Below are 26,722 nucleotides of genomic sequence, written 5' to 3' on the forward strand. Positions count from 1 at the left end.
GCCCTGGGCACCCTCAGTCCTGCTGCTGGATCATCTGGTTAGTGGCTTCTGACTCAGAGAACCTTTGTCCCCGGGAGCAGTGGGCCTTCCAGTGATTCCCTTGACATAAGGTGCATGGATGAGGGGGCGGCTTACTTCTATTCGGACAATCTTTTTTAAAGTGTCCTTGTAGACCGCACTGGAAGCAAGTGCTATTAGGCATTTGATTTTTCCAGCCTTTCCCTGTTCCAGAGCCTCCAAAGTCCGCTTGCCTGAGGGCCATGACTAAAGCAGTGGCCTTTATTTTTTTATCCTGTTTGTCCTGTTCCGCCTGCTGCTCCTGATCTCTATTATAAAATACTGAGGTTGCCAAGTTCAGTAGGGTTTCTAAGTTTTGTTCCGGGCCTAAGGCGGAGTTTTGAAGTTTTTTTCCTAATGTCTGTAGCTGACTGGTAAACTTATCCTTTCAGATTAGTTGGCCTTCAGTAGAGTCAGGTGACAGAGAGGTGTGCTTCCTCAATGCCTCCCTTAGTCTCTCCAGAAAAGCAGTAGGATTTTCTTCCTTCCCCTGTGTTATACTGGACATCACTGAATAATTTATAGGCTTTTTCCTAGTTTTCCTTAGTCCTTCTAGCACGCAAGTTAGTCAATGTTTGTGGCACCAATTTCCATGTTCTGATTCTGTGTCCCAATGAGGGTCTACACAGGGAACTGCCTGCTGGCCTGTGGGGAATCGTTCTCTTTCATCTGTTGTCATCCTATCATTGACCTGACTGAGATACCAGAGATCGCCAAACTCTCAGGCTGCAGTTATGGCGGCGCTTCCCGCATTTGGGGTTAGTGTCTGACTTAGCAGTAACATTGTATCTCTCCATGTCAGATCAAAGGATTGTCCTAACCCTTGTAAAACATCAATGTAGCCATCAGGATTATCTGAGAATTTACCTAGGTCTATTTTAATTTGCTTCAAGTCTGACAGGGAAAAAGGTATATACACTCTGACTGGGCTGAATTCTCCAGAATACATCTTAGGGGCATTTTGCCTGGGGGAAAACGTTTCCCATCTGAAAAAAGAACATAGGGATGCCAGCACCCCTGGTCATTTTCCGATGAGCATTAGTCCTAGCGTGTCCTCTATGGTCCTAATGCTTATTCCTTTCCAGGGTGCGTAACCACCCATGGACCTCTGCTTATCGGATTAGTTACGCTCACTGATGTAGCAGTCCTGTACCCATTTTTCCACCTCTCTTGACCACAAAGAAAGGGGGCTGCTGGATTCTAGTGGTCCTTTACCAGCTTGCCCAACATTGCCTTGTTCTCAGGGGTGAGTCCTAGAGCTGGGCTGGGTTCCTGAGTATTTCATAACAACCCAGCTGCCCCATCAAGATGCATTCCCATAAACAACAGTTCTTATGCAAATTCATTTCAGAGAGGGTGTAGGTAACCTTTTGGGTCAGGATTGAGACACAATTTTTTGATTCTGTAAGTAGTTTAAGGCTTGGCTGAGTGCAAGCAGCTCGCACATTTGAGCAGACCAGTTATTAGGCAATTTTTCTAACTCTGCTTCTACAAAGAGTTTCCCTAACAATTACTGAATACCCATTGTGTTTTTTTCTCCTCGATCACCTGGGAGGAGCCATCTATCCATCCTGTCCTGAAGGGAATTCCTCTTAGGTCTGGTTGTACCTTTGTATGGTAATTAAGATTTAAATCCTCTGTTAGGAAACCTGCTGGGTTAAGGGAATTTTCAGTGGTTAATGTTAAATCACCCTTTTCTAACATAATAGACCTATACTTTAAGATTTTTGACTTAGTAAGCGACATTTTTGCTTTTTGACTTAGGATAGTTCTGAACTGGTGAGGTGTGCTCACAATGAGGTTTCCTCTAAAGGTTGTTTTTTTACATTTAGCAAAGCAGTTGCCGCTACTGACTGAATGCATTTGGCCCATGCAGGGGTTCCTGGGTTAAGGATTTTTGATAGGAAGGCTACTGGTTGTCAGTGGCCTCAGTGCTTTTGGGCTACACTCTTGTTTACAGTGACAACAAGGTAGTAATGGAGTGTTGTAGGGTCAAGGAGAAGACCTTCAATGATCAATTATAGGTTGTAAATTTACCCTGGCTTTTAAAGGAATAGGGTACACTGTTTTTTTCCTTACTACTTCTATCTTTCTCTATCTCTCTCTGCCTCTCTCTCTTTGTAGATGGATTTTGGGAACACAGTGGAAGAATGTTCGCTCATTGCCCCCATTTGCCACTATAGGAATATGCGTCTCCCTTTAATTTACTCAATTTCTTTTCATCCTGATCTATTATGTTGTTGTAGACCCAGTTCCAGTGGTTAAAGTACTGGGTTATCAGTTCTAAGGCCCTGGCAAGGGTGGTGGTGAATGGGTCCCACATAACTGCCCATGTGAATTTTTGCCCAAAATTCACGTCTGCTCAGAACCTGTGAATATGACCTTACAGGGTCTTTGCCGATGTAATCAAGTTGAAATGAGGGCACAGTGGATTCGTTTGGGCCCAAATCCAATGACCGGAGGCCTTACAGAAAGAGGGAAATTGGAGCATGAACACACACCAGGGAGCTGGTGGAGGCAGAGGTTGGAGAGGTAGCGAGGGCACCAGGAGCTAGGAGAGAGGCATGGCCCTCAGTCTCTAGGAGGGCCTCCAAGGGCCAGGGGCCGAGGAGAGGCAGGTGCACCGAACAACTCAAGGACCCTGCCACTTGCGAGTCACTGCCTTTTTTTGCCTCTGAGACCAGGGGACTGTTCCGCCGTGCTGACTGCACGTGCCAGGGATAACCATGGCTCGCTTCTCATTGGACGAGGCTCCTGTCAATCACAGAAAGGCTTGGGATGGGGCTCTCACTGTGACTTCTGGGCCTTTTTTCTTTAACTGGTCAAGTAAAGGAGTGGGACCTGATTGGCTGCAGGTTTGAGCGACAGTCATCTCCCCCTCTAGACTGGAAGGAGACCGGCAGTCTCTGAAGCTCCTGAGCTGACCACTTCCGATGTCCCAGAGTGGCTCTGGGGGGGATTTAGAGGTTTTTGGAATTTCCCATCAAAGGTGGAGGCGGGTTTTACACCTCAACCTAGAACAAATCACCCGAGTGCCTTTCCTAATTTCCCTTTCTGAGTAACTGAGATTATAACCTCCAGGGTGGCTTTACTAAGACTTCTGGACCTGACAGGATTCTTCTAGAATTCCTCAGCTGCCAGGTGCTCTCACCTTCCCTCAATCCCGATGAGAAGCAGAATAACCAGATGTACAAAGAATTTGAATTCCATTTGTACAAGTACAGAGAGACAGCTGCCAAGGAGCTCTGTAGGAACGCGGACTTTGAGCATCTCAGAGGGGGCCCTCTGGCGCATGGCTTTCCCGCCCGGGAGGCTGGTGGTGGCTGCCACATCAGGTCTCAGTGAGCAGAGATGAAGACTTTGCAAAAAAAAAAAAAAAAAAAAGGATAAAATTGTCTCCCTTTTTTGTATTTCCCTTCCCAGAAAAACAGCCTTGACATATGCTGCGGAGACAAGATCCGTGAACAGGTGGTAAAGGAATATGAATGGAAAACCCTGGAGGCGTTTGGGCTTCCGCTGTAGAGCCGGGAGCTGCCTGTCTGTGCTTTTAACACCTGACTTCCAAAAGTGACGTTTTCCTGGAGGAACAGGGGCTCTGTTTACTATGCTGGAATTCAGCATAGCTGTTGTAGGGGAAGAATAAACATTTTTTTCCTTTACCTCTCATAAGTTCTTAGCTGAGCTGGCCTCCTGGAATAAAAAGACAGATTAACAAGGGAAAGACAAGGCCAGGCGTGGTGGCTCATACCTGTAATCCCAGCATTTTGGGAGGCCAAGGTGGGCAGATCACTTGAGGTCAGCAGTTCGAGACTGGCCTGGCCAACATGGTGAAACCCTGTCCCTACTAAATATACAAAATTTAGCCTGATGTGGTGGCACACACCTGTAATTCCAGCTACTTGGGAGGCTGAGGCAGGAGGATCGCTTGAACCCAGGAGGTGGAGGTTGCAGTGAGCCAAGATTATACCATTGCACTCCAGCCTGGGCAACAGAGCAAGACTCTGTCTCAGAAAAACACAAACCAAAAAAACAAGAGAAAGAGCGAGACCCTGTCTCAAACAACGACAACAACATCCCCAAAAACAAGAGAAAGACAGAGGTTCATCAACATGCACATTTCCTGTGCGCACGGGAGACGCCTTGGGAGTGCCTGGTTCTCAAAGAAGTGGCTTTGAATCCCAGCTCATGTGGCATCTTCCACACAGAACAGTATATCTTTTTTTTTTTTTTTTTTTTTTTTGAGACTAAGTCTCACTCTGTTGGCCAGGCTGGAGTGCAATGGTGCGATCTCGGCTCACTGCAATCTCCACCTCCCGGGTTCAAGCGATTCTCCTGCCTCAGCCTGCTGAGTAGCTGGGATTACAAGTGCCCGCCACCATGCCTAGCTAAGTTTTGCATTTTTAGTAGAGATGGGGTTTCACCGTGTTGGTTAGGCTGGTCTCGAACTCCTGACCTCGTGATCCACCCGCCTCAGCCTCCCAAAGAACTGGGATTACAGGTGTGATGCACTGCACCCGGCTGGAGAACAGTACATCTTTAGAGAAGTTACCAGGGAAGAGGACTTTGGGTGTCGAGGGGCAGCCCCTTGGGGAAGGCACAGAGCTGGCAGGTGCAGACTGGTTGGGGAAGCCTGTTCCTGTGGATGCCTCTGGAGCTGGCTCCAGGCCCACAAGAGCACAAAGATGTCCTCAGTGTTTCAGCTTTGCTCTCCGTGGTAGAAAGGGGAGCAGGATAGCTTCTGTCTCTGTAAATTGATGTCCTGCTTTTATTATTATTATTATTATTATTATATTATTATTATTGAGACAGAGTCTTGCTTTGTCACCCAAGCTGGAGTGCAGTGGCACAATATTGGCTCACTGCAACCTCTGCCTCCCGGGTTCAAGCAGTTCTGCTTCAGCCTCCTGAGTAGCTGGGATTACAGGCACCCGCAACCACGCCCAGCTAATTTTTGTATTTTTAGTAGAGACGGGGTTTCGCCATGTTGGCCAGGCTGGTCTCGGACTCCTGACCTCAGGCGATCCGCCCACCTCGGCCTTCCTAAGTGCTGGGATTACAGGTGTGGTCCACCACGCTGGGCCTTGTCCTGCTTTTAGGCAAACAGGGTGGGCAGAGCTTTCTGGACCTGCTGCTTCAGAACGGCCCTCAGTTCAACAAGCCTGCATGTTTTGGAGTGGCATCCTCTGGCCTGCCACACTGTATTTCTTGGGGAACCTCAGTCTTTCGGTGCCTTCACCACAGTCATAGGCCATGCTGCGTACAGCGTTTGGGAGGAGAATGGGAGAGACCTGGAGTCTTGGCTTGTGGTAGTTCTCTCCAGTGATGTGGTCAAACTCATCTGATAAAGACCATGGGGACATGTCCATATGTCCACAAATTAGATTCATTAGCTTATTCTAGCAGGGGAGTTACTGGTTCACACTAGAGGCACTGTGGGCTGCCTCCCCATGCAAAATAAGGGACATGTGGTTATTGGTTATAGGATTTGGGGAAGGATGGAATGGCGGTAAAACGTAAATGAACCAGTTATTTGATAGGTTTAAAACAAATATAGTGAGAGCTTGTCTCTACAAAAAGTTTTAAAAAATTATCAGGTGTCGTGACATGCACCTGTGATCTCAGCTGCTCAGGAGGCTGGGGTGAGAGGGTCACTTGAGCCCAGGAGGTCAAGGCTGCAGTGAGCTGTGATCATGCCACTGCACTCCAGCCTGGGCAACAGAGCAAGACCCTGTCTCAAAAAGAAAAAAAAAAAAAAGAAGAAGAAGAATAAAAGAAAAAGAAATTTGCTGGATGAATAACTTCAGACTGGAGTTGAAGGCCTGGTCCTCAAAATTGACTCAAAGTCCTGTTTGTTTGACATAGTTAAGAAAAATGTAGAATGTTGTGCTCATTCTGGTTATCTGAAGCTCTGCACCTGGGTTGGGATTGGGGCTTTTCTCTGTGTCAAAGGACCCGCATGCTGCCGAGGCAAGAGTGGGATGTTGCATCCTCTGGGCAAGAATGGCTTGTTCCATTCTCACGAATGTGACTTCAAACAGCAAAGCTTGTCATCGTCTTTGATTTTAGCAACCAAGATTTCCCGGTTCTTGGTTGCTTAATGCTAATGAACAGAGCCACATTTGTATGTATTCACGGATGAAAAGCGGGTCAGACAATAAGCAGGTGGTTTCATCAGGCCATCAGTATGGGGTATCCGGCTATTATTATTCCCTCCAGACTTCTATTTCTTCCTATGTTTGTAGGGAAGAAGCAGACACAGCTAGAAGGGTTGAGGAGAATGCGGGTGTGGGGCAGGCTGGCAGGACATGAATTTGCCAACTTGTGTGTCATGTTTCAGACAGTTTCAGAGAGATTCCTTAATCTTCCCCTTTATTGTACAAACCATCTGGAGGACAGAAAAAACAGTTTATCAATAGGGAAGATAATTCGTGGAAAATGTGTATGTAATTTTAGGTTGATCTTGAACTGCATTTAAAGCTACAGATTTTTTGGCTGGGCACAATGGTTCATGTCTGTAATCCCAGCACTTTGGGAGGCTGAGATGGGTGGATCATTTGAGCCCAGGAGTTCAAGACCAGCCTGGGCAATAGAGTGAAACTCCGTCTCTACTAAAAAATACAAAAAAATTAGCCAGGCGGGTTGGCAGGCGCCTGTAGTCCCAACTACTCAGGAGCTGAGGCAGGAGAATCACTTGAGCCCAGGAGGTGGAGGTTGCAGTGAGCTGAAATCATGCCACTGCACTCCAGCCTGGGTGACAGAGCAAGACTCCATCTCAAAAAAAAAAAAAAAAAAAAAAAAAAAAAAAAAATTAGCCAGGCCTGGTGGTGCATGCCTGTAGTCCCAGCTACTCAGGAGGCTGAGGTGGGAGGATTGCTTGAACCTAGGAGGTGGAGGTTGCAGGGCGCTGAGATCACGCCACTGCACTCCAGTCTCGATGACAGAGTGAGATCCTGCCTCAAAAGAAAAAGATTTTCTTTCTTATGTATGTGTGTATGTATTTATTTGTATCAGTATGGACTCCTAGATTACCATTTGTTGAATGTGTTGAAATTCATTACCATCATTACCAATTTTCATTCTCAAATAATCTTGTATTGAGCCAGTGGAGCGTCTTCAGGCTGACTTCTGTGTTCTTTTGATGTGTCCCATTCTTTAAGCACTTCCTTACTTTCTAGAACAACAAAATGTTCCAGGTTCATTTTGTACCTTCCCTGCCCCAGCCCTGGAATCAGCCATTTCTCTCTAAGAAGTCCTGGTTGCTTATAGTGAAGAATGCTATCTAGGAACCCAAGATTACACGTGCTCACTGTTAACGGAGTTTCGTTGATTCTGGACTCTATTCCTTGACAGATCCAGGGAATACATGTATACGTGTGTGCATGTTTATAGGCAGATCCCCACCCATAGATTTCTTCCTTAGATCTAAAACCACAAGTTCATACTGATACCTTCAATTCTAGTCCAACGCCGAGGGTTCATTGTTCATTATCGTCTTGCCTCTTTCCATAATTGTAACTTTTTTTGACAATGAGACACAGGAGTCCCATTTTCCTTAACATATTTTCTTATTTGTAGAATCCTACAATTCATTGAAAGTGGCTTCAGAATGATAAAGCAGTGTGAAAAACAAACCTCCCCACCAACTAGAGTTCAATGTTTGTTATCCTTTTTGTCTTTATTCTGAGGATATATAATTGAAATATTGTTTTGCCCCTTCTGTGGGGTTATGAATTAGGTTTTAATATTGTTGGGTTTTTAAATTTTTTTTTTTTTTTTTTTGAGGCGGAGTCTCGCTCTCTCGCCCAGGCTGGAGTGCAGTGGCGCGATCTCGGCTCACTGCAAGCTCCGCCTCCCGGGTTCCCGCCATTCTCCTGCCTCAGCCTCCCGAGTAGCTGGGACTACAGGCGCCGCCACCACGCCCGGCTAATTTTTTTGTATTTTTAGTGGAGACGGGGTTTCATTGTGTTAGCCAGGATGGTCTCGATCTCCTGACCTCGTGATCCGCCCGCCTCGGCCTCCCAAAGTGCTGGGATTACAGGCTTGAGCCACCGCGCCCGGCCTAAAATTTTTTTTAATTTTAATTTTAATTTTTTATACAGAGTCTTGGTCTGTCACCCAGGCTGGAGTGCAATGGCTCGATCTCGGCTCACTGCAACCTCTGCCCCTTGGGTTCAAGCGATTCTCCTGCCTCAGCCTCCTGAGTAGCTGGGATTACAGGCACGTGCCATCACGCCTGGCTAATTTTGTATTTTTAGTGGAGACAGGGTTTCTTCATGTTGGTCAGGCTGGCCTTGAACTCTCGATCTCAGGTGATCCGCGCCTCCCAAAGTGTTGGCATTACCGACATGAGCCACTGCGCCCGGCCTGATCCAGCTGTTTCTGTACATCACTTCCCTTTTCTGTCTATAAGTACTGCCTACCCAGGTCGCTGGGTAGAGCTCTCTGAACCTTTACTGGTTCAGAGTGCTGCCTGATTCATTGTTTCTTTGCTCAACAAATCTTCTAAATTTAATTTGTTTAAAGGTTTTCTTTTCTTTTCTTTTTTTTCCTTGTTTTTGTTTTTGTTTAATAGAGACGGGGGTCTTGTTATGTTGCCCAGGCTGGTCTTGAAATCCTGGCCTCTAGTGAGCCTCCTGCCTCAACCTCCCAAAGTCCTGGGATTACAGGAGTAAGCCACTGCGCCTGGCCTGCATTTCTTACTATGAATCAAACTGAACATTTTTTTCACATGTCTGAGAATCATTTTTACATCTTTTTTGGGGAGTTGCTGTTCATATTTTTTTTGCCTATTTTTCTATTTGGTTTTTGGTCTATTTTCCTCAAAGTCCTTTACTATATGTATATATCCTTTATCCATGATATATGTGGCAAATATTTTCTTCCACTTTTTGTCTTTTGACCTCATGGTGATTTTTTTCATCATGCAACATTTTATTAGTGTTCTTTTTTTTTTTTTTTTGAGACGGAGTCTCGCTCTGTTACCAGGCTGAAATGCATCTAGGCTCACTGCAACCTCGGCTTCCCGGGTTCAAGCAATTCTCCTGCCTCAGGCTCCTGAGTAGCTGGGACTACAGGTATGCACCACCATGCCCGGCTAATTTCTGTATTTTTAGTAGAGATAGGGTTTCACCATGTTGGCCAGGATGGTCTCGATCTCTTGACCTCATGATCCGCCCACCTTGGCCTCCCAAAGTGCTGGGATTATAGGCATGAGCCACTGTGCCTGGCCCATTTTATTAATTTTATGTAGTAAAATTTACCAGTCTTATATTGCCTTTGGATTGTGAGTCCTAATTAGAAATCTTTTTCTTACATTCTGGTCAAAGAGCTACTTACCTATGAATTCTTAGAACTCTTGTCATTTCTTTCTTTCTTTTCTTTTCTTTTTTTTTTTTTTTGAGACAGTCTTGCTCTGTCACCCAGGCTGGAGTGCAATGTTGCGATCTCTGCTCTCTGCAACCTCCGCCTCCTGGGTTCAAGTGATTCTCCTGCCTCAGCCTCCTGAGTAGCTGGGTTTACAGGCATGTGCCACCAGGCCTGGCTAATTTTTTGTGTTTTTATTAGAGATAGCGTTTCACCATATTGGCCAGGCTGGTCTCGAACTCCTGACCTTGTGATCCGCCTGCCTCGGCCTCCGTCATTGCATTTTTTTACATTTAGATCTCCGAACCATCTGGAATTTAATTGTTGATGGGAGTTACAGACCTAGTTTGATTTCTTTCTAAATGACCACCTGGCTATCTGAGCACCGTTAATCACAGGGCTTGGGTCTATTTCTGGACCTTCTATTCCATTCCACTGATCTGTCTGTTCCTGCTTCAGTACCACACTGTTTTAATTATAGAGACTTTATAGTATGTCTGAATATTTGGTAGAGGTAGACGTCTCATAGCTTTTCTTTCGCAGGTATTCCTAGCTCTTCTTACATTTTTATCCTCCATATGAATATGTGTATCAGTTTAGGCTCTAGAAAAAATGTTTTGGCATTTTATTGGAATTATATTGTTTATTAATTAACTTGCCGAGAACTGACATATTTATGATATTGAGTCATCTTTTCCAAGAACATAAGATGACTTGGCTTATTCAGATCTACTTCTGTGTCTTTCAGGAGTGTTTTAATGTTTTCCTCATACAGACATTGTTGCTCTTGTAAATGGGTTTTCTCTACATTATATCCTCTACTTGATTATTATTTATGTTTATGAGTTATTGATTTCCATATGCTAATCTTATATCCTGCTAACTTACTATAATATGTAGCCTATTACAGTTTTCCTCTTCTAATTCTTATGCCTCTAATTGACCTATCTTTTCTAATTCTATTGGCTTATACTAGCAGAGTGAGCTAACCCATCAGTGTATTCCACTTTGGACCCGGAGTAGCACTCAGTGAGGCTCAGTCCTTAAGTTTAGGTAGCCTGAGTTTAAATTTGAGGAGGCCAATATGGGGGTAAGGGGCTCTCTGCCCGTGGCTACTCATTTTCTCTCCTGCTCTGACCTGATGTGGCGTCCACCCTGTCAAAGTCGTTGTGACTAGAGCTTTGTGGGGGAAAAGCATTTATTGCTCTTTAGACCAGAGAAGCTGTGGTTAGGCTGCAAACGCCCCTGGCCTGGTCTCCCCGGGGTGGTCCGGGGCCCACCCGCCTCTTGCAGGGTGCAGGGCACCGGGAAGGGGGCGAACCGGGCGGATCCGACCTTCAGCTGCCAGCAGAGAGCCGCTCCCCCTCCCCACAACCCCTTGCAAACTCCCGGACCCCGTCCGGTCCCCCCTCCGGCCTGTCGCCCCTGGGCCTGATGGTTAGAGCCTCGCGTCTTCGGCTCACTCTCCGCTCGCTGCCGGCACCTCTCTCAGCCCCGCACGCAGCTCCGTCCTTCAGGTTGCGGGGCAGAGGCTGACCGCCGCCCGGCCCACGCGCACTAGCTCCTCCTTTGGAGGCGCCGGAGCGAAAGCACCTGCGGCAGCGGCGCCAATGGCCCTTCATCGCCAAGCGCACCCCCGATCAGCGCCCTGCCAAATCGGCTCTGTCCATCCCAAGGTTCTCGGTGTATAGAAGCCACAGTGGCGGAGTTCTGCACGTGGGTGGCGCTTCCTTCCACCCGTGTGCAGAACTAAGGAGCCTGGGGTGCCGCGGAGGACAGGGCCCCGCGAACAACAGGGCGCCGAGCTGCCGCCACCTGCCGCCCGGAGCTGGCACTGCACCCTTTTAGTGCAAAGCAAATCCCTGTCCCATTGGTCCCCTCTACCATGAAGTCTAAAGGGTAGCTCCTCTGTCTCGCTTCCACTCTCCTATCAAGGGTCCTTTATTCTATTTGCTTATGTATTTATTTGTTATTATTATTATTTTTTATTATTTTTTGAGACGGAGTCTCTCTCTGACGCCCAGGCTGGAGTGCAGTGGTGCAATCTCAGCTCACTGCAACCTCCGCCTCCTAGGTTCAAGTGATTCTCCTGTCTCAGCCTCCCGAGTAGCTGGGATTACAGGCGCCCACCACCACGCCCGGCTTACTTTTGTATTTTTAGTAGAGATGGGGTTTCACCATGTTGGCCAGGCTGGTCTCGATCTCCTGGCCTCAAGTGATCTGCCTGCCTCGGCCTCCAAAGTGCTGGGATTACAGGCCACCATGCTTGGCCACTTTATTTTATTTAGAATTGTTAGGGGTTTTTCCAGGCTCCAGAGTCCAAATCATGCAGATAGAGCTCAAAGGGTAAGATGAACTGAAATGTCTTTGGCTTAGCTCAGTTCTCGTCGTGGGGGTTTGAGAAAGAAAGCAGGTTAATGGGGAGAATAGAAGAATGAAAGGGACCACGTGGAAAACTGGTCCCTATCCACGGAGTGACAACTAAGGTGCACCTTCACTGTACAAAATTTATTTGCATTTCCATGGACAACAATCATTTGTATTATTATCAGTTTTCTACAACACGTAGAGCTGTCAAATAGCTTAAAGACAAGGACAGGTATAGACCCTTCTAGAATCAGATAACCCCTAGAAAGATCTTCTAGACAATCTGTAGTGAAGTTAAGTAATACCTTCAAGATTTCACAACTGCAAACTCGGTCTGGAATTCAAACTAGATCTATATGTTTCTGTAAATCCAGGCTCTTTTCTCTGCATCAAGAAGCTTTTGGGCTGGAAGAGTGTTTTTCACCAGGAATTGTGGTATCCACCACTCATCACCCCATTCAGTTAAAAATCCCTGGCCTCAGGAATCTCCACCAGGACCGACAGCCGTGTACTGAAGAACTTCAGACTCTTACTTAGCCATTTGCCATCTTGAGAGAGCTGTGTTCCCTTGGAACTCCTGAAGGGCTTGGAGCTTGGTCTGAGCCCTGGGAAATGATCAAAGAGTCTCAAGAGTCCCACTGTATCCTGTGCCTTGGAGCGGGCAAGGAGACCACAGCAGCCCAGGCCCCGGTCAGTTCTTGGCTTTGGTAGTTCCAGGACCGGGACGCTGGTATAGCCAGATTATCCCTTCATCGTGTAGCCGCTTCCAGACTTCTCTCTCCAGCTTGAAGTCATGATTTATGTAAAAGATCAGCCGCTTCCATGATGTATCATAGTAGTGATCAGAAAAGCGCTCGTGGCCCTCGGTGATGAAGCCATAGGCACTCACCTACATCAAGGTTGGAGGAGAAACAGGGCTTGTAGCTGCTGTCGCCCAGGCTTCTTCTCATGGCTAATTCTGTGTTGAGGGGTGGGGGCTCTTTTCCCCGGCACCATCCCTAGGGGTCTGGGTGCAGGTCCCTGGACACGCACACATAACTGCATGCACCCATACTCATGCCCACCCTCCTTCCCACCAGGGCTGTGCGCCCAGCCCATCCATTGTCCTGTGCTGAGCAGGCCCAGGAATAGCCCCAGAGCTGTTTCTTCAGGTATTTCTGTAGCTGCAGTGGAGCCTTACCTGGTCACAGAGCTGAAGGGCAGTGAGCAGCAGGAGGGCCCCAGTGGTGGGGCGGTATATCCTCCAGTGGGCACCATCCAGGGTCTTAGACCTCAGAAACCTGTGAAATGCCCCAAGCCCCCAACTGTCAGGAGGCTGCAAGGATAACAGGGACCTGGGCTACGTGTCATGTGCTTTCTGCTCTAACCTGTTCTTCATGTATCGGAGAAAGTCTGGGTGCAGCAACAGGTACCTGTCCATGTGCAGGGCTTCCCGAAAAGCTTCCTGGGGTCTGTGCCTGTGGTTAGGAAGGCGCCATTCAGACCCAGCTCCCTTACCTGGCCTGGGGTGGGCCAAGTCAGGGTCATGAGCATGACTGGTATCCCATCTCCAGGTGATAGCTAAGGCTGTCCCCACCTGTCCAACCCTTTAGAGCCACTCACGACATGACTCAGGCTGGGATAAGGGGAGGGCGGGAGGAAAATGGGTACCTGAACCAGAAAAGGTTTTTTGACGTCACCGTCTGATTCATAAGCAGCGCTTCCAGCCACTCATAGTCCCGGGTGCCTTCCAGGAAGTGCAAGTAGCGGACGTCCTGAGGACCAAGGACAGGGAGTGGCCCAAAAGTCCTGCCTCAGGACAACCAGCTGGGGCCCAGCTCTGACTCCAACTGCCCACTTGCTCTCCCCTGGACTGGTCTCACTGTCCTCCCCACTCCTGCCCTTTCATGCAGACTCCATCCGGAGGAAAGCCTCTCCTCTCGCTTCTCCCCTGTGCGCTCCCTCATCCAGAGTCTGGCTGTGGCCAGGCTCCTTCCTCTTTGCTCACCATCCCGAGAGGCACGTTCTTGAAGCCCCGATTGCCCAATATAAGGAGTGACTGGGTCAGGGAGAAGGCAGTAAAGCCGTAGAAGGATGTCCGAGTCCCCACATCCTGTTCGTAGCCTTTAATGAGAGCTCCGCTCAATCTGTGCAGAAAGATACAATCAGATGGAACAGGTGAGCAGAGGAGGGAGATTTGTGTAGGTGGATGGGGAAAGGAAGGAGAAATGGGGGAGGTAGCAGTTACGTGCTGAAATTCTCTGGAGAGCCCAGGAATTCCACCTTCCAGATGCAGCCATGGAACATCCTAGGGGTCTCTCAGAAGAGTCCCTGTCTGCAGGAGAGGAGCAGGAGAGGGGCAGGAGAGGAGCAGGAGAGGGGCAGGAGAGGAGCAGGAGAGGAGCAGGAGAGGGGCTGGAGAGGGGCTGGAGAGGAGCAGGAGAGGGGCAGGAGAGGAGCAGGAGAGGGGCTGGAGAGGAGCAGGAGAGGGGCAGGAGAGGGGCTGGAGAGGAGCAGGAGAGGGGCTGGAGAGGAGCAGGAGAGGGGCAGGAGAGGGGCAGGAGAGGAGCAGGAGAGGGGCAGGAGAGGGGCAGGAGAGGGGCAGGAGAGGGGCAGGAGAGGGGCAGGAGAGGGGCTGGAGAGGAGCAGGAGAGGGGCAGGAGAGGGGCAGGAGAGGGGCTGGAGAGGGGCAGGAGAGGAGCAGGAGAGGGGCTGGAGAGGGGCTGGAGAGGGGAGCTTGGGTGGGGACAGCTTACCGGAACACGTAGTCATGACTGTCTATCTCCTGGCCCATGTGGGAGTTGTTCAGGATGCCCCCATTGCCCACCACGGCACAGGTGATGCACCGGCGGCTCCCAGCAGGGAGGCTGGCCAGGAGCAGCTGCTGCTGGGGCACTGGAGGGAAGCGTGTCACGACCTTCTGCACCACTGGAACAAGAGTGGGGGTGCTGTATTCAGAGCCCTGGGAGGGACAAGAGTCTGACCCTTCATTCCTCCCAGGTCTGGCCAACCCCAGGGAAGAGGCGGACCAGAAAGCCAGCTGCCCTCTGCCCTCTGCCCTCTGCCCCGGCCTACTGCACACCCTCCCCTGGGGTGAGGACTCACAGGAGTAGTTGAGCTCCATGAAGCCAAAGGGTGGTGCAAAGTGTTCCAGGCGGTCCCACTCACTCCGGTTGAAGTGTCTGGAGTCCAGGAAGAGAGTAAGGTTGGGCAGAAAGAGTTTCTGGAGCCACAGCGACCTGGAGGCTTTGATCTTCACGGAGTCAGGGCAAGTCTATATGTAGGAGGACGAAGCCAGGAAGGGAGAGACTCAGGCCATCGGCCGGGAGCTGCACCACTGCAAGAAGGGCTGGGGCTCACAGTTTGGAAGGCACAGCCTCTGCTACCTCTTCCATCCTGTTCTGAGGGTCTGCTCACCCTCCCCTCCCCATTGTCTGGGCTCATTTTGGTCCTGAGGGTTCTGGAAAATGGGTGTTCTCGGCCGTCAAGGCAAATGCACCTTTGTAAGTGTGAGAGGGGCCGCATCTTGGGAATGTGGCATGTGTCCGGTGTGCTGTCAGGGCCATGCTTGCAGTCATATGTGTATAAATGTGTGCATTTTGTGGGCCTTCTCCCTCCCTCCCTCCCTCCCTGCCTCCCTCCCTTCCTTCCTTCCTTCCGTTGATCATTCCTTCTTCGCGGCAGGGTCTCACTCTGTTGCCCAGGCTGGAGTGCAGTGGTACCATCATAGCTCACTTTAACCTCAAGTGACCCTCCTGCCTCAGCCTCCTGAGTAGCTGGGACTGCAGGCGTATACCCAGCAACATACACATTTTGGATACTGCCCCTCTGTGCAAGGACAGGTGAGAAGGACCATGTGGGCGGGTGTGGTTAAGTCAGACTGTTTCCTTAGGGTTGGGAGAGAGTGAAGGCTGTGGAATTGGCTTTGCAGGGAAGACAAGGCATTCCTGGAGGCCAGAGCTAGGCGTGAGCTTGGGGTATCCTTGTCTGTGAGTCCCTCCCCTGCAGCCCCTGCGAGAGGATGGGGATTCAGGGGCCAAGCCCCAGAGTAGATCACACTCTGTTACCCCAGATGGGTGACCTCCAGGCCTCAGGAGCTCCAGGGCAGGTCCTATCTCACTCACCCCGCTTATGCCGTTCACACCAGGGGTCCGGAGCCTGCTGCTCCTCTCCCCCATTGTGGCCATCATTGGAAGGATGGGTGGGGCAGAGTCTTGTAGGGCTGAGCTCTGCCTCATAATGAGCTTGGGGCAGGACAAGACCAAATCTAGAAGCAGAGCCCAGGAGCTGAGGAGAGGGTGGGCATGGGAGTCAGAGGGAAGGGGTGGTGGCAAAAACTCACCGTCTGAAGGCCTCCTATTTCGAAGCTGTATTTTTCCTCAAAATCCCACCGAGGCTCAGACTTGAAGTTGGCAGCCTTCAGGCTTTGGTTTCTGTGCGTCGTGGGGCTCTGGAAAGGGGCAGGGGGTGGGGTGACCTGAGCTTTCTTCTCCTTGGGTGGGATGACTGCCGTGGTCAGTCCTTTCTGTCTTGTCCTTGTTGACACTGCTCCTGTGGGGGCCAGCATAAGCGGCCGACTTTTGGGAATGAGCGTCTTGGCCGTGGTCGCCGCTTTGCCCTGGTGCTTCACCGACACCGTCCTGGTGGCCGTCAGCTTCCTGGTCTGGCCCCCATTTCCTTGGGTCGTCTTTGTGTCCTGGCTCTTCCATGACTGTGCCTCTGTCCTGCCAGAGGCCATCCCTGCTTCTTGCCCTCTGGGTGACAGTGTGTTCACTGTGGTTTTCTCTTTTTCTGGGCTCTTCCATGCTGCCGTCTGTGCTGCGTCGGGCGCCTTGTCCTGCTCCTCCGGTGGTGTCTGGTTGGCCTCCTTTCCTGTGTCTCCGGTGGTGTGGGCTTTGGGCTGGGTTTGCATGTTGAGGGTATTGTTCTCTGGCACTGGCTCTGCATAGATGGTTGTCCTCCTTGCTCTTGCGGGTGCCTGGGACTTAGGCTTTGCCAGGGACTGTGGAGACCTTTCTTTAATGTTCTCTGTGCGTTGATGCCTAGGGACAGAGATAACCTTTGATGAAGGCTGAAGATTGTGGAAACAGGTCAGAAGCATAAGTAGTTTTTTTTTTTTTATTTTTTTTATTTTTTTGAGACAGAGTCTTGCTGTGTCATCCAGGCTGGAGTGCAGTAGTGCAATCTCAGCTCACTGCAACCTCCATCTCCTGGGTTCAAGTGATTCTCCTGTCCCGAGTAGCCTGCCACCAGCCTGGCTAATTTTTGTATTTTTAGTAGAGATGGGGGTTTCACCAAATTGGCCAGGCTGATCTCAAACTCCTGACCTGCCCAGTGATCAACCTGCCTCGGCCTCCCAAAGTATTGGGATGATAGGTGTGAGCCACTGCGCCCGGCCAGAAAATAGATTCAGACAAAAGCGGAATAGAATTTGAGATACGTACGTAGGACATACAGGAGAGCATCTTATCCAACAAACGTTTACTAAATGTCTATTCTGTGCAGTGTGCTGTGCAGGCACTGGGAATACAAATTTGAATAAGGCACAGACCTTGGACCTATGTAATACACGATTATTGTTATTTAAGGCAGGAAACAAAGGTTGTTGATCACTGGAGAAACGCAGGGCCGGCCAAGGCAATATTGGAAGCAGGATGATTACCTAGGCGAGCCCTTCCTCCATTAGGGCCTCCCCGCCTGAGCTGCAGCTGACCCTAGCTGGTATTTCCAGCCTTTCTCAGCCTCAGAGCAACACATTTATTCAGGGTTTCCAGTGGGGGCAATCTCTATTCTGACCTTGAAACTGAAGCCTAAATTTCCCAGGGGTGTTAGGAAAGGGCTGACAGCTGACAGTTCTTCCTCCTTACCTCCCAGGGATCCTTCCTCCTTGAAACACCTTTTTTTTTTTGAGATGGAGTCTGGTTCTGTCGCCCAAGCTGGAGTGCAGTGACGCGATCTCAGTTCACTGCACCCTCCACCTCTCTGATTCAAACAATTCCCCAGCCTTAGCCTTCCGAGTAGCTGGGATTACAGGCGCATGCCACCATGCTTGGCTAATTTTCTTTTTGTATTTTTAGTAGAGATGGGGTTTCACCATGTTGGCCAGAATGGTCTTGATCTCTTGATCTCATGATCTGCCCTCTTCGGCCTCCCAAAGTGCTGGTATTTTACAGGTGCGAGCCACCGCCCCCAACCTTTTTTTTTTTTCTTTAAGAGACAGGGTCTTTCTCTGTCACCCAGGTTGGAGTGCAGTAGCACATCATAGCTTACTGCAGCCTCAAACTCCTGGGCTCAAGCGATCCTCTGGCCTCAGCCTCTCAAGTAGCTGGGACTACAGGCATGCACCACCATGCCCAGCTAATCTGTGTGTATGTGGAGGCGGGGCGGGGGCGGTGTGTGTGCGCGTGTGCGCGTCTGTGTTTTTAGAGACTGGGTCTCACTGTGTTGCCCAGGCTGGTCTCAAATTCCTCACCTCAAGTGATCCTCTGGCCTTGGCCTACCAGAGTGTTGGTATTACAGGCGTGAGACACCGCATCTGGCCTAAACACACACATTTTTAACTGGACTTGCTTAGAAAATGCCTCTGCCTTTGTTATATGACTCAGAGAAGTAGCTTGGATGAGAGAGATTTCTGACCAGAAAGGAGAGATGGGCCTCAGGGCAGGGTTGGACTGAGATATGGAGCATCCCAAAAAGGCTAATGGGCTTCAAACCCTAATTCTTTCTGTATTTTTCAGTTTCAACTAAGAAAAAGAAAAGGAAAAATTTATTATAAGAATAGAAAGTGTTTTAAGGAACCCAAGAGCAGGAAGTAGTTGAGCCTCTGGGAGGGCTTGGAACCAGGAATCTCTCTCTAAGACTTTATCTCCATCTCACCTCTCCCTCTGAATCAGCTTTCTTCTTCTCTTTCTTTCTGTCTCTGCAGACAGGTCTCCTCTGCTCTCCAGCCCACGGGCTGGGGGAAGATTGCCATCCCATAACACCTGTGCTGGGGACTGTGGACTCTCTTTGCTCCCAATTTTTCACTCTTGCAGGAGAAGACTGTGGCCCCCTTGGGTCCTATCTCCATCCCTTTCCAGGAGTCTTGGTCACATACTATGTGACATTCTGGGGCTCACTCTGTGCATGGGAGGAGGACACTTTTAAGAGGAAGAGGGGGTTATTGGTTCATGAACTGGGAAGACACCCCCAAAGTATCCATTCTGAAAGAATGCCACTCAACACAGAGTGAAAAACCTGAGTGAGTGAAGAACACATTCTTGATCAATTCATTCCACATTTGCCTGGTAGAAGGTCTGAGTGCTGTGGGCGGGCGGGTGTGAGGCTTGCCACTCCTCTTGGTCTGACTACTCAGTGTAAGCCCCAAGCTCGCTTGGGCCATTCAGCAAAATCCAAGCTGTTCACTCGGTTTAACAAACAGCTCTTGTTACCCAGCAAAGCCTCTTGGTAGATTCATTTCCCAATCCCCAACCTCAAGAAGCCTATGGAAACTTCCCTTCCAAACTCCGGCAGCACTCTGCAGAGAGGAATTCTGCTGAACGACATTTTCCCTATCTCGAACATTTTCATGGACGTAGCTGCCTGGCTGGCAGGCCCCTTAACTTGGCCGTGGCGGGGAGACATGAGGAGGCAGGGGGTAGTTTTTGACATCACACATCTCAAGCCACATAGCACGGACAGCTGGCCGTCTGCTTAGTGGTCAAAGTGACCCTGAAGAGGTAAGGCACTCCTCTCTGGAGCCCTGTCTGGCGGCAGGAATGGTGCAGTGACTCCTGGAAGCCCTCTTCCACCACAAATCCACAATTGATTGGTGACTCGTTCGGGTTTTGCAGGAAGTCACAGCAATAACCCAGGTAGTGACAAAATTATGTAATTAAGTTTCATTTAATTCCCTATAATTAAATACACCTCTGATTGCTAGGGCTGGGGTGTTGAGAGAGGCATTTCCTTATTCTCATGCATGGTATTTACTAAATGCTCACATTGTGTCCATATGCTGAGTGCCCTGTATTCAACGTGTTCGGCCCTGTGTGGTCTGACCCTGTGAGGTAGGCTGGGGTGTGGGAAGGCTTTTTTCCATTAATGACTTCTAGTCCGGAGGCACAGGAAAATTAATCATGGATCATACCCAAGCAAAAAGCAACTTACCTGCATAATCGTAATCTACTGGGGAAGTAAAAATATAAAATGTACTTTAATAAATGAATTTATTGGCTGGGTGAGGTGGCTCATGCCTGTAGTGCCAGCATTTTGGGAGGCCGAGGCGGGCAGATCACCTGAGGTCAGGAGTTCAAGACCAGCCTGGCCAACATGGTGAAGCCCCGTCTCTACTAAAAATACAAAAAAAATTAGTCAGGCGTGGTGGCACGCACCTGTAGTCCCAGCTACTTGGGAGGCTGAGGCACACTGGGCAGCAGAGGTTGCAATGAGTCGAGATTGTGCTATTGCACTCCAGCCTGGGCGACAGAGCAAGACTCTGTCTCAATTAAAAAATAATAATAATGGCCAGGCATGGTGGCTCACACCTGTAATCCCAGCACTTTGGGAGGCCAAGGTGGGTGGATCACGTGAGGTGGGGAGTTTGAGACCAGCCTGACCAGCATGGAGAAACACCATCTCTACTAAAAATACAAAATTAGCTGGACATGGTGGCACATGCCTGTAATCCCAGCTACTTGGGAGGCTGAGGCCGGAGAATTGCTTGAACGTGGGAGGCGGAGGTTGCGGTGAGCCGAGATCATGCCATTGCATTCCAGCCTGGGCAACAAGAGTGAAACTCCATCTCAAATAGTAATAATAATCAATCGATTTATCATGAACAAGAATTGCACAAAGAAACAGGAAAATAATTATTTGGCAACCTCCTCCCTCTCTGTATATATATTTTTTCCTTTTTTTTTTTTTTGAGACTGAGTCTCTGTTGCCTAGGCTGGAGGGCAGTGGCGTGTTCACAGCTCATTGCAGCCTCGACCTCCCGGGCTCAAATGAGTCTCCTGCCTTGGCCTCCTGAGTAGCTGGGACTACAGGTGCATGCGCCACCAGGCCCAGCTACCTTCTATATTCTTAAGTGCACATCACCAAGGGGTGTGGGTGTTGAGATAGGCATTTCCTTACCTGGAAATACCTGGAAGTGAAGATGTGGCAAAAGGTTCAAAGTTCATTTATGCCTGCAGCCATGACACACCTATTGGCCAGAGAGCGGTATTTTCCAAGAATATAGTACAAGAGATAACACAGAAATGTTGAAGTTGACTAGGATATTGAAGAGGCTGAAACTGAAATTTGAAAAAAATACCGCAATCAAAGGTCACTGACTAATAAAGCCAGTAGGAGTAGAAGATTATTTTATGGAGGATAAGAAAAGAGCTGAAAAGATTCCTTTGATTCTGTAAATAATTTTTCACCTGGGCTCCCGCCTTCTATGGCACGGAGACTGGAAGTGGCTGCAGGTGAGTTGCGCCTGGTATGTGGCGAATGGCTGGTCACACAGATTCGCCTCTGTTCACGTCCCTAACTCCTGGGGTCTCTCTCAGTCCCCACCATCAACTTTGTCCTCATTTTATCTCAGGCCCCCAGGCTGGGCAAGCTTTCCTCTTCCAGGTTTCATATTTGGTTCCCACAGCTTTGTTGCTGCTTCTCCTTGAAAGGAAGACAAACCATCCCTTCGCTCTGCCCTGTGTCTCTCTCCACTCCCTGCTGCGGAGCTCTCTACCTTCAACTGCTCCTGCCTCCTGTGCCCCATGTTGTTAGCCGGGCCTGGAGTTTCCAGGACTCCCTGGTATCCACGGAGGCTATTCCAGCCCCCTTTTGGTGTTTGATCAGCGCTCAGGGTCTCCTGTCTCATGTGAAATAGAAACCAGCCATATTCTGCTTTTCTTTTCAAACTCCAAAGTTGGCTGGGTGTGGAGACTCACACCTGTAGTCCCAGCACTTTGGGAGGCCAAGGCGGGGAGGCGGATCACCTGAAGTCAGGAGTTCGAGACCAGCCTGGCCAACATGGTGAAACCCCGTCTCTACTAAAAATATAAAAATTAGCTGGGCATGGTGGTGGGCACCTGTAAACCTAGCTACTTGGGAGGCTGAGGCAGGAGAATCACTTGAACTCAGGAGGCAGAGGTTGCAGTGAGCTGAGATTGCACCACTGCACTCCAGCCTGAGTGACACAGCAAGACTCTGTCTCAAAAAAACAAAAACAAAAAACAAACTCCAAAGTTTATTTTCCTTGGAAAATCCTGAAAGTTTTCTAAAAGCAAATGAATGCTTTATTTTTACAACTTTACTTTGACTTTGGATGTGTCTATATGCTGCTTCTGTGACTAAAAGCTATATGATTGCCTCAATTCCCTTTGTATACTGGAAAAAATGGCAGAAATCCATATTCTCTTGTATTCTGAGTGTTCTTTTTTGAAATCAAAGCCTGTGTGGTGGTTTTCAGCCACCTCAGTCTTAGTGGTGAGATCCTAGTGGGGATGTTATGGTCTGAGACTTGAGAGAAAACAGGAAAAATGAGTCAGTTGCTGCTCATCATACTTCAGTGGCTGGATCCACCTTCCAGTGCTCCCCCTGAACAGATGGGTCCCCAGCATTCTAAGAGATGCCCTTCACCTAGCTGAACTCACTGTGGGCCAGAATGCCAGTCAGCTGGTTTGAAAGTTAGATGTCCTCTGCCTGTAAAATACACAAACAGGTCAGGCGTGGTGGCTCATGCCTGTAATCCCAGCACTTTGGGAGGCTGAAGCAGGCAGATCACTTGAGGTCAGGAATTCGAGACCAGCCTGGCCAACACAGTGAAACCCTGTCTCTACTAAAAATACAAACATAAGCTGGGTGTGGTGGTGCATGCCTGTCATCCCAGCTACTCAGGAGGCTGAGGCAGGAGAATTGCTTGTGCCTGGGAGGTGGAGGTTGCAGTGAGCAGAGATCGCACCACTGCATTCCAGTCTGGACAGCAAAGAGAGACTCTGTCTCAAAACAACAACAACAACAACAAACTAACTAAATGAGACACCTTATGGAAAGTTCTACGAGAGTTTGAAAACACAATGCAATGTTTATTCTGCAATATTCATTGAGTAGCCATGCATGTCAGGCATGCAGAGGTATCTGCTAGAGATTAAAGTTAAAAAAGCAATGGTCACTGGTGTTAAGAGGCTCACAGTCTATAAGAGAAACAGACATGAGTATAATGAGCTGCCTTAAAGTGTCATCGGTATGATGATATTAGTCATATGTATGCAAGGCTGTGGTGACAGCCTAGGGAGGCAGTTCTGCTCGGGGGATACTTTGGTATGGAGGGGTTACCTAAGCTGAGTCTTTCTCTCCTGAGTCTTCAGAAGTGAACTTTTATGAATTATTTTTATTTTTATAAAAGCAATGTGTGCTTATTACGGAACAAGCAGAAGCTGCTTTCAAACATGAAAGGATAGCAACCTCCTATTATCCCAGTCCCTTCAAAGAATCTCTTGTTAGTACCTCAGGGCATGAACAGCTGGATCCCTTTTCTATGCCTGTCATGCGTTTGAATATAATTATATAATATTTTGAAATGTTATTTAATTGTTTCCCTCTCCACCCCACTCCCATGCCCCCAGCAGTTAAGATTCGGTTCCACGTTCAAGATGTAGTGAAACAGATCAATCTTGGAGAAGTTATGAGGGAAGGACTTTATTACTTCCTCCTACCATTGCCCTTTCCCTGGAAAGATTTACTCTGCTGGGTGGCGGGAATGAGAGAAGGAAGGATCTGTGGGTACCAAGGTCAGAGGACCCTGCTTCCTGGCAGTGTTCCAAGGGTCTAACAAGACCCCTGAAAAAAAAATGAATCCTGAGCCTAGGAAGAGAGGACCACAGACAGTGTCAGAAAAGTCTCACACTGAGCCGAGATCGCACCACTGCACTCCAGCCTGGACAACAGAGCGAGACTCCGTTTCAAAAAAAGAAAAAAAAAAGAAAAGTCTCTCACATATAAGCCAGGTGGACCTGAAAGAGCCAAGCAGCAGGAACAATGACTGTTTCAGCAGCGACTCAATAGCTAAGAGTCAGCAACCCACTCTCATGCCTTGGCACGGCATCAGCTGAACTAGAGCCCTTAATACCATCCTGCAGAGGAGCAGGAACAACTGAGATTAAGTTTTCCTGAAGCTTGGTGGATGGGAGTTCAGAATCAGCAATCAGGAGGTGATAGAAAATAAAGTTCTTTTCTTTTCTTTTTGGACACAGAGCCTCACTCTGTTGTCCAGGCTAGAGTGCAGTGGCATGATCTCGGCTCACTGGAAACCGAGGTTCGAGCGATTCTCCTGCCTCAACCCCCTGAGTACCTGGGATTCCATGTACGCGCCACCGTGCCCGGCTAATTTTCATATTTTTAGTAAAGATGGAATTTTTGCCATGCTGGCCAGACTGGAGAAAATAAAGTGACAGCAAGAAACTGACAAACAGAACCCGCAGGTCTGTTTTTACAGCTCACTCTTAATTGCCATCTCCAAAGCTAAAACAAGCATAGGTCTTCCAAAACATTTACACTGGATGATGGAAGCCAAGCAGAGACATAGTCTTAGATGACATCTACACATCAGTGAACACATGATGCACGTGGGTGTGTCTAAGATGATATGAGAGATAGCCCGATGGGTTTGAAATCACAGAATTGGCTTTTTTATTTTTATTTTTTTGAGACAGAGTCTTGCTGTGTCACCCAGGCTGCACTGCAGTGGAGCAATCTTAGCTCACTGCAACCTTTGCCTCCTGAGTTCAAGCGATTCTCTGTGATAAAAGCGATAATAGCCTCCTGAGTAGCTGGGATTACAGGCAACCGCCACCACGCCTGGCTAATTTTTGTGTTTTTATTTATTTATTAATTATTACTATTATTTTTTTTAGATAGAGTTTCACTCTTGCTGCCCAGGCTGGAGTACCATGGCACGCTCTTGGCTCACAGCAAGCTCCGCCTCCCGGATTCAGGCAATTCTCCCTGCCTCAGTCTCCCAAGTAGCTGGAATTACAGGCACCGGACCATGCCTGGCTAATTTTTGTATTTTTTAGGAGAGACAGGGTTTCACCATGTTGGTCAGGCTGGTCTCGAACTCCTGACCTCAGGTGATCCGCTCGCCTCGGCCTCCCAAAGTGCTGGGATTACAGGCGTGAGCCACTGTGCCCGACCTCATAGAATTGTCTTGAAGTTCTTCTGCTACACTCCTCCCACCATCCTATTTGTTGCCAAGTCCAGCTGATCTGACTTCTTCTCAGTCCTTTCTTCCTATTCACACTGTCCTTGCTCGAGGTCTTATTAATGCTATCCTAAACCATTGCAATGGCCTCTGAACTATCCCCTCTAAAACCACGTTCCCCCGATCATCCATCCTGTAATCTATTGACAGAGTACTCTACATAAAGCATGAATTTACTCAAGTTAACTCCCTTACTCTAAAGTTTTTGAGAGCCATAAAGTTTAAACGTTTTGGCATGTTTTTTAAGGTGACAAATTCATTCTTTCATCAACAAGCATTTTATAAAGCACCTTCACTGGGTCCAGGCCCTGTTCAAAGCACTGAGGAAACACAGACAATAAGACAATGCTGGCCAGGCTCAGTCACTCATGCCTGTGATCCCACCACTTTGGGAGGCTGAGGCAGGTAGATCGCTTGAGGCCAGGAATTCAGGACCAGCCTGGCCAATATGGCGAAACCCCGTCTCCACTAAAAATACAATAATTAGCCGGGCATGGTGGTGTGCGTCTGTAGTTCCAGATACTCTGGAGGCTGAGGCAGGATAATCGCTTGAACCTGGGAGGTGAGGTTGCAATAAGCCAAGATCGCACCACTGCACTCCAGCCTGGGCGACAGAGTCAGACTCCATCTTGAAAAATAAATAAATAAAAGAAATTACATAATTCATGTAATCTCACAAATTCATGTAATTACATGATAAACACACACACACACACTAGCTGCTCTACCTGGCTCTAAACTCTTTTATTCCACCAAGCCAGCCAGGCCAGAGCTCAGACCTTGGCTGCTGGAGGTGGGGAGTGGGGGTAGGAGACATGGGGGATGAGATGAGGGGGAGATTGGGGGAGCTGGAGAGAGGGGGGCAGTAAAAGAAAACTCCCCCTCTTTTTTCAAGTTGTAACTCCTCCTGTATGGTTACTTAAGTGAGCGCCTGTCTTGGAGGGTGGGGCTGGGGGTCCCTGCCTGCCCTGAGGTTCATTCAGCTTCTGTCTGATGTTGGGGGCCCCTGCGCACTTGGTGGTCTCTGCACATTAGTAAATGTGGTTTCTCTGGGGAGGGGTTCTCCTTTACACTGAGAATCCCCGCAGGAGGGTCCTTTCTAGGATCACGTCTCCCACTGCCCCCTGCGGCATTTAGTGTCCCCAACACTGTTCTGGAGTGAGTGTCCCATTACTGCTCCAGCAGGTAACTGGGCAGGTGAGGACTGTGGCCTCTGCCCTCCCACCAGGAAGCGCTGAACTTCCCTTCCACTGCCTTCTGGGCTGTGAAGACCTGGGAGGGAGGGGCAGGGTGGTTCTGTCTCTTCCCAGGTACATTACATTGTGGACAGTTCCAACAACTTCCTGCCTTCAGAAATCTCTAGACCAGAACCAGACGCCACTCTACTTAACATTTGCCCCTCAACTCCAGGGCATGTGGTATCTGCTGGAAAGGCCAGGCCCGGTCACTATGAGTGACTCTCGGGCAGCCCACTCCCACCCCAAAACGTCGCCCCAGAAGGACTCTAACCCTCTGAGCTTCTCTCCTCCCCTGTCATCTTATCTAAGCTAGCTTGTCTTGGGTTTTTGTCAGTTGCAATCAAGAGTTCCAACAAACACAAACCTATATTCACATCATACACAAAAGTAAATTTCTTTTTTTTTTTTTTTTTGTTTGAGACTGAGTCTGGCTCTGTCACCCAGGCTGGAGTGCAGTGGCCGGATCTCAGCTCACTGCAAGCTCCACCTCCCG

At 48.8% G+C, this 26,722-nt stretch overlaps 1 protein-coding gene and 1 long non-coding RNA gene across 4 annotated transcripts in view; one reads left to right on the forward strand and one right to left on the reverse strand.

Annotated features, from left to right (window-relative positions):
* Positions 1–26,722, forward strand: part of LOC105469204 (uncharacterized) — a 100,961-nt gene that overhangs the window by 50,472 nt on the left and 23,767 nt on the right. The gene's annotated exons all lie outside the window — the stretch shown is intronic.
* The window catches only part of LOC105469211 (ST6 N-acetylgalactosaminide alpha-2,6-sialyltransferase 1), a 43,507-nt gene continuing 28,692 nt past the window's right edge, over positions 11,908–26,722 (reverse strand). For both annotated transcript variants that reach the window (XM_071083618.1, XM_011719979.3), the window contains exons 3-10: positions 16,109–16,808; positions 14,872–15,040; positions 14,523–14,694; positions 13,775–13,913; positions 13,438–13,541; positions 13,155–13,244; positions 12,968–13,067; positions 11,908–12,676 (exon numbers count right to left, since the gene is read on the reverse strand). In XM_071083618.1, coding sequence (XP_070939719.1) covers positions 12,479–12,676; positions 12,968–13,067; positions 13,155–13,244; positions 13,438–13,541; positions 13,775–13,913; positions 14,523–14,694; positions 14,872–15,040; positions 16,109–16,808 — 1,672 coding nt within the window. In that variant the 3' untranslated portion in view covers positions 11,908–12,478. The remainder of the gene's footprint in view (positions 12,677–12,967; positions 13,068–13,154; positions 13,245–13,437; positions 13,542–13,774; positions 13,914–14,522; positions 14,695–14,871; positions 15,041–16,108; positions 16,809–26,722) is intronic.

This window comes from Macaca nemestrina, chromosome 17, assembly GCF_043159975.1.
Source record: "Macaca nemestrina isolate mMacNem1 chromosome 17, mMacNem.hap1, whole genome shotgun sequence".
NCBI classification, from domain to species: Eukaryota; Metazoa; Chordata; class Mammalia; order Primates; family Cercopithecidae; genus Macaca; species Macaca nemestrina.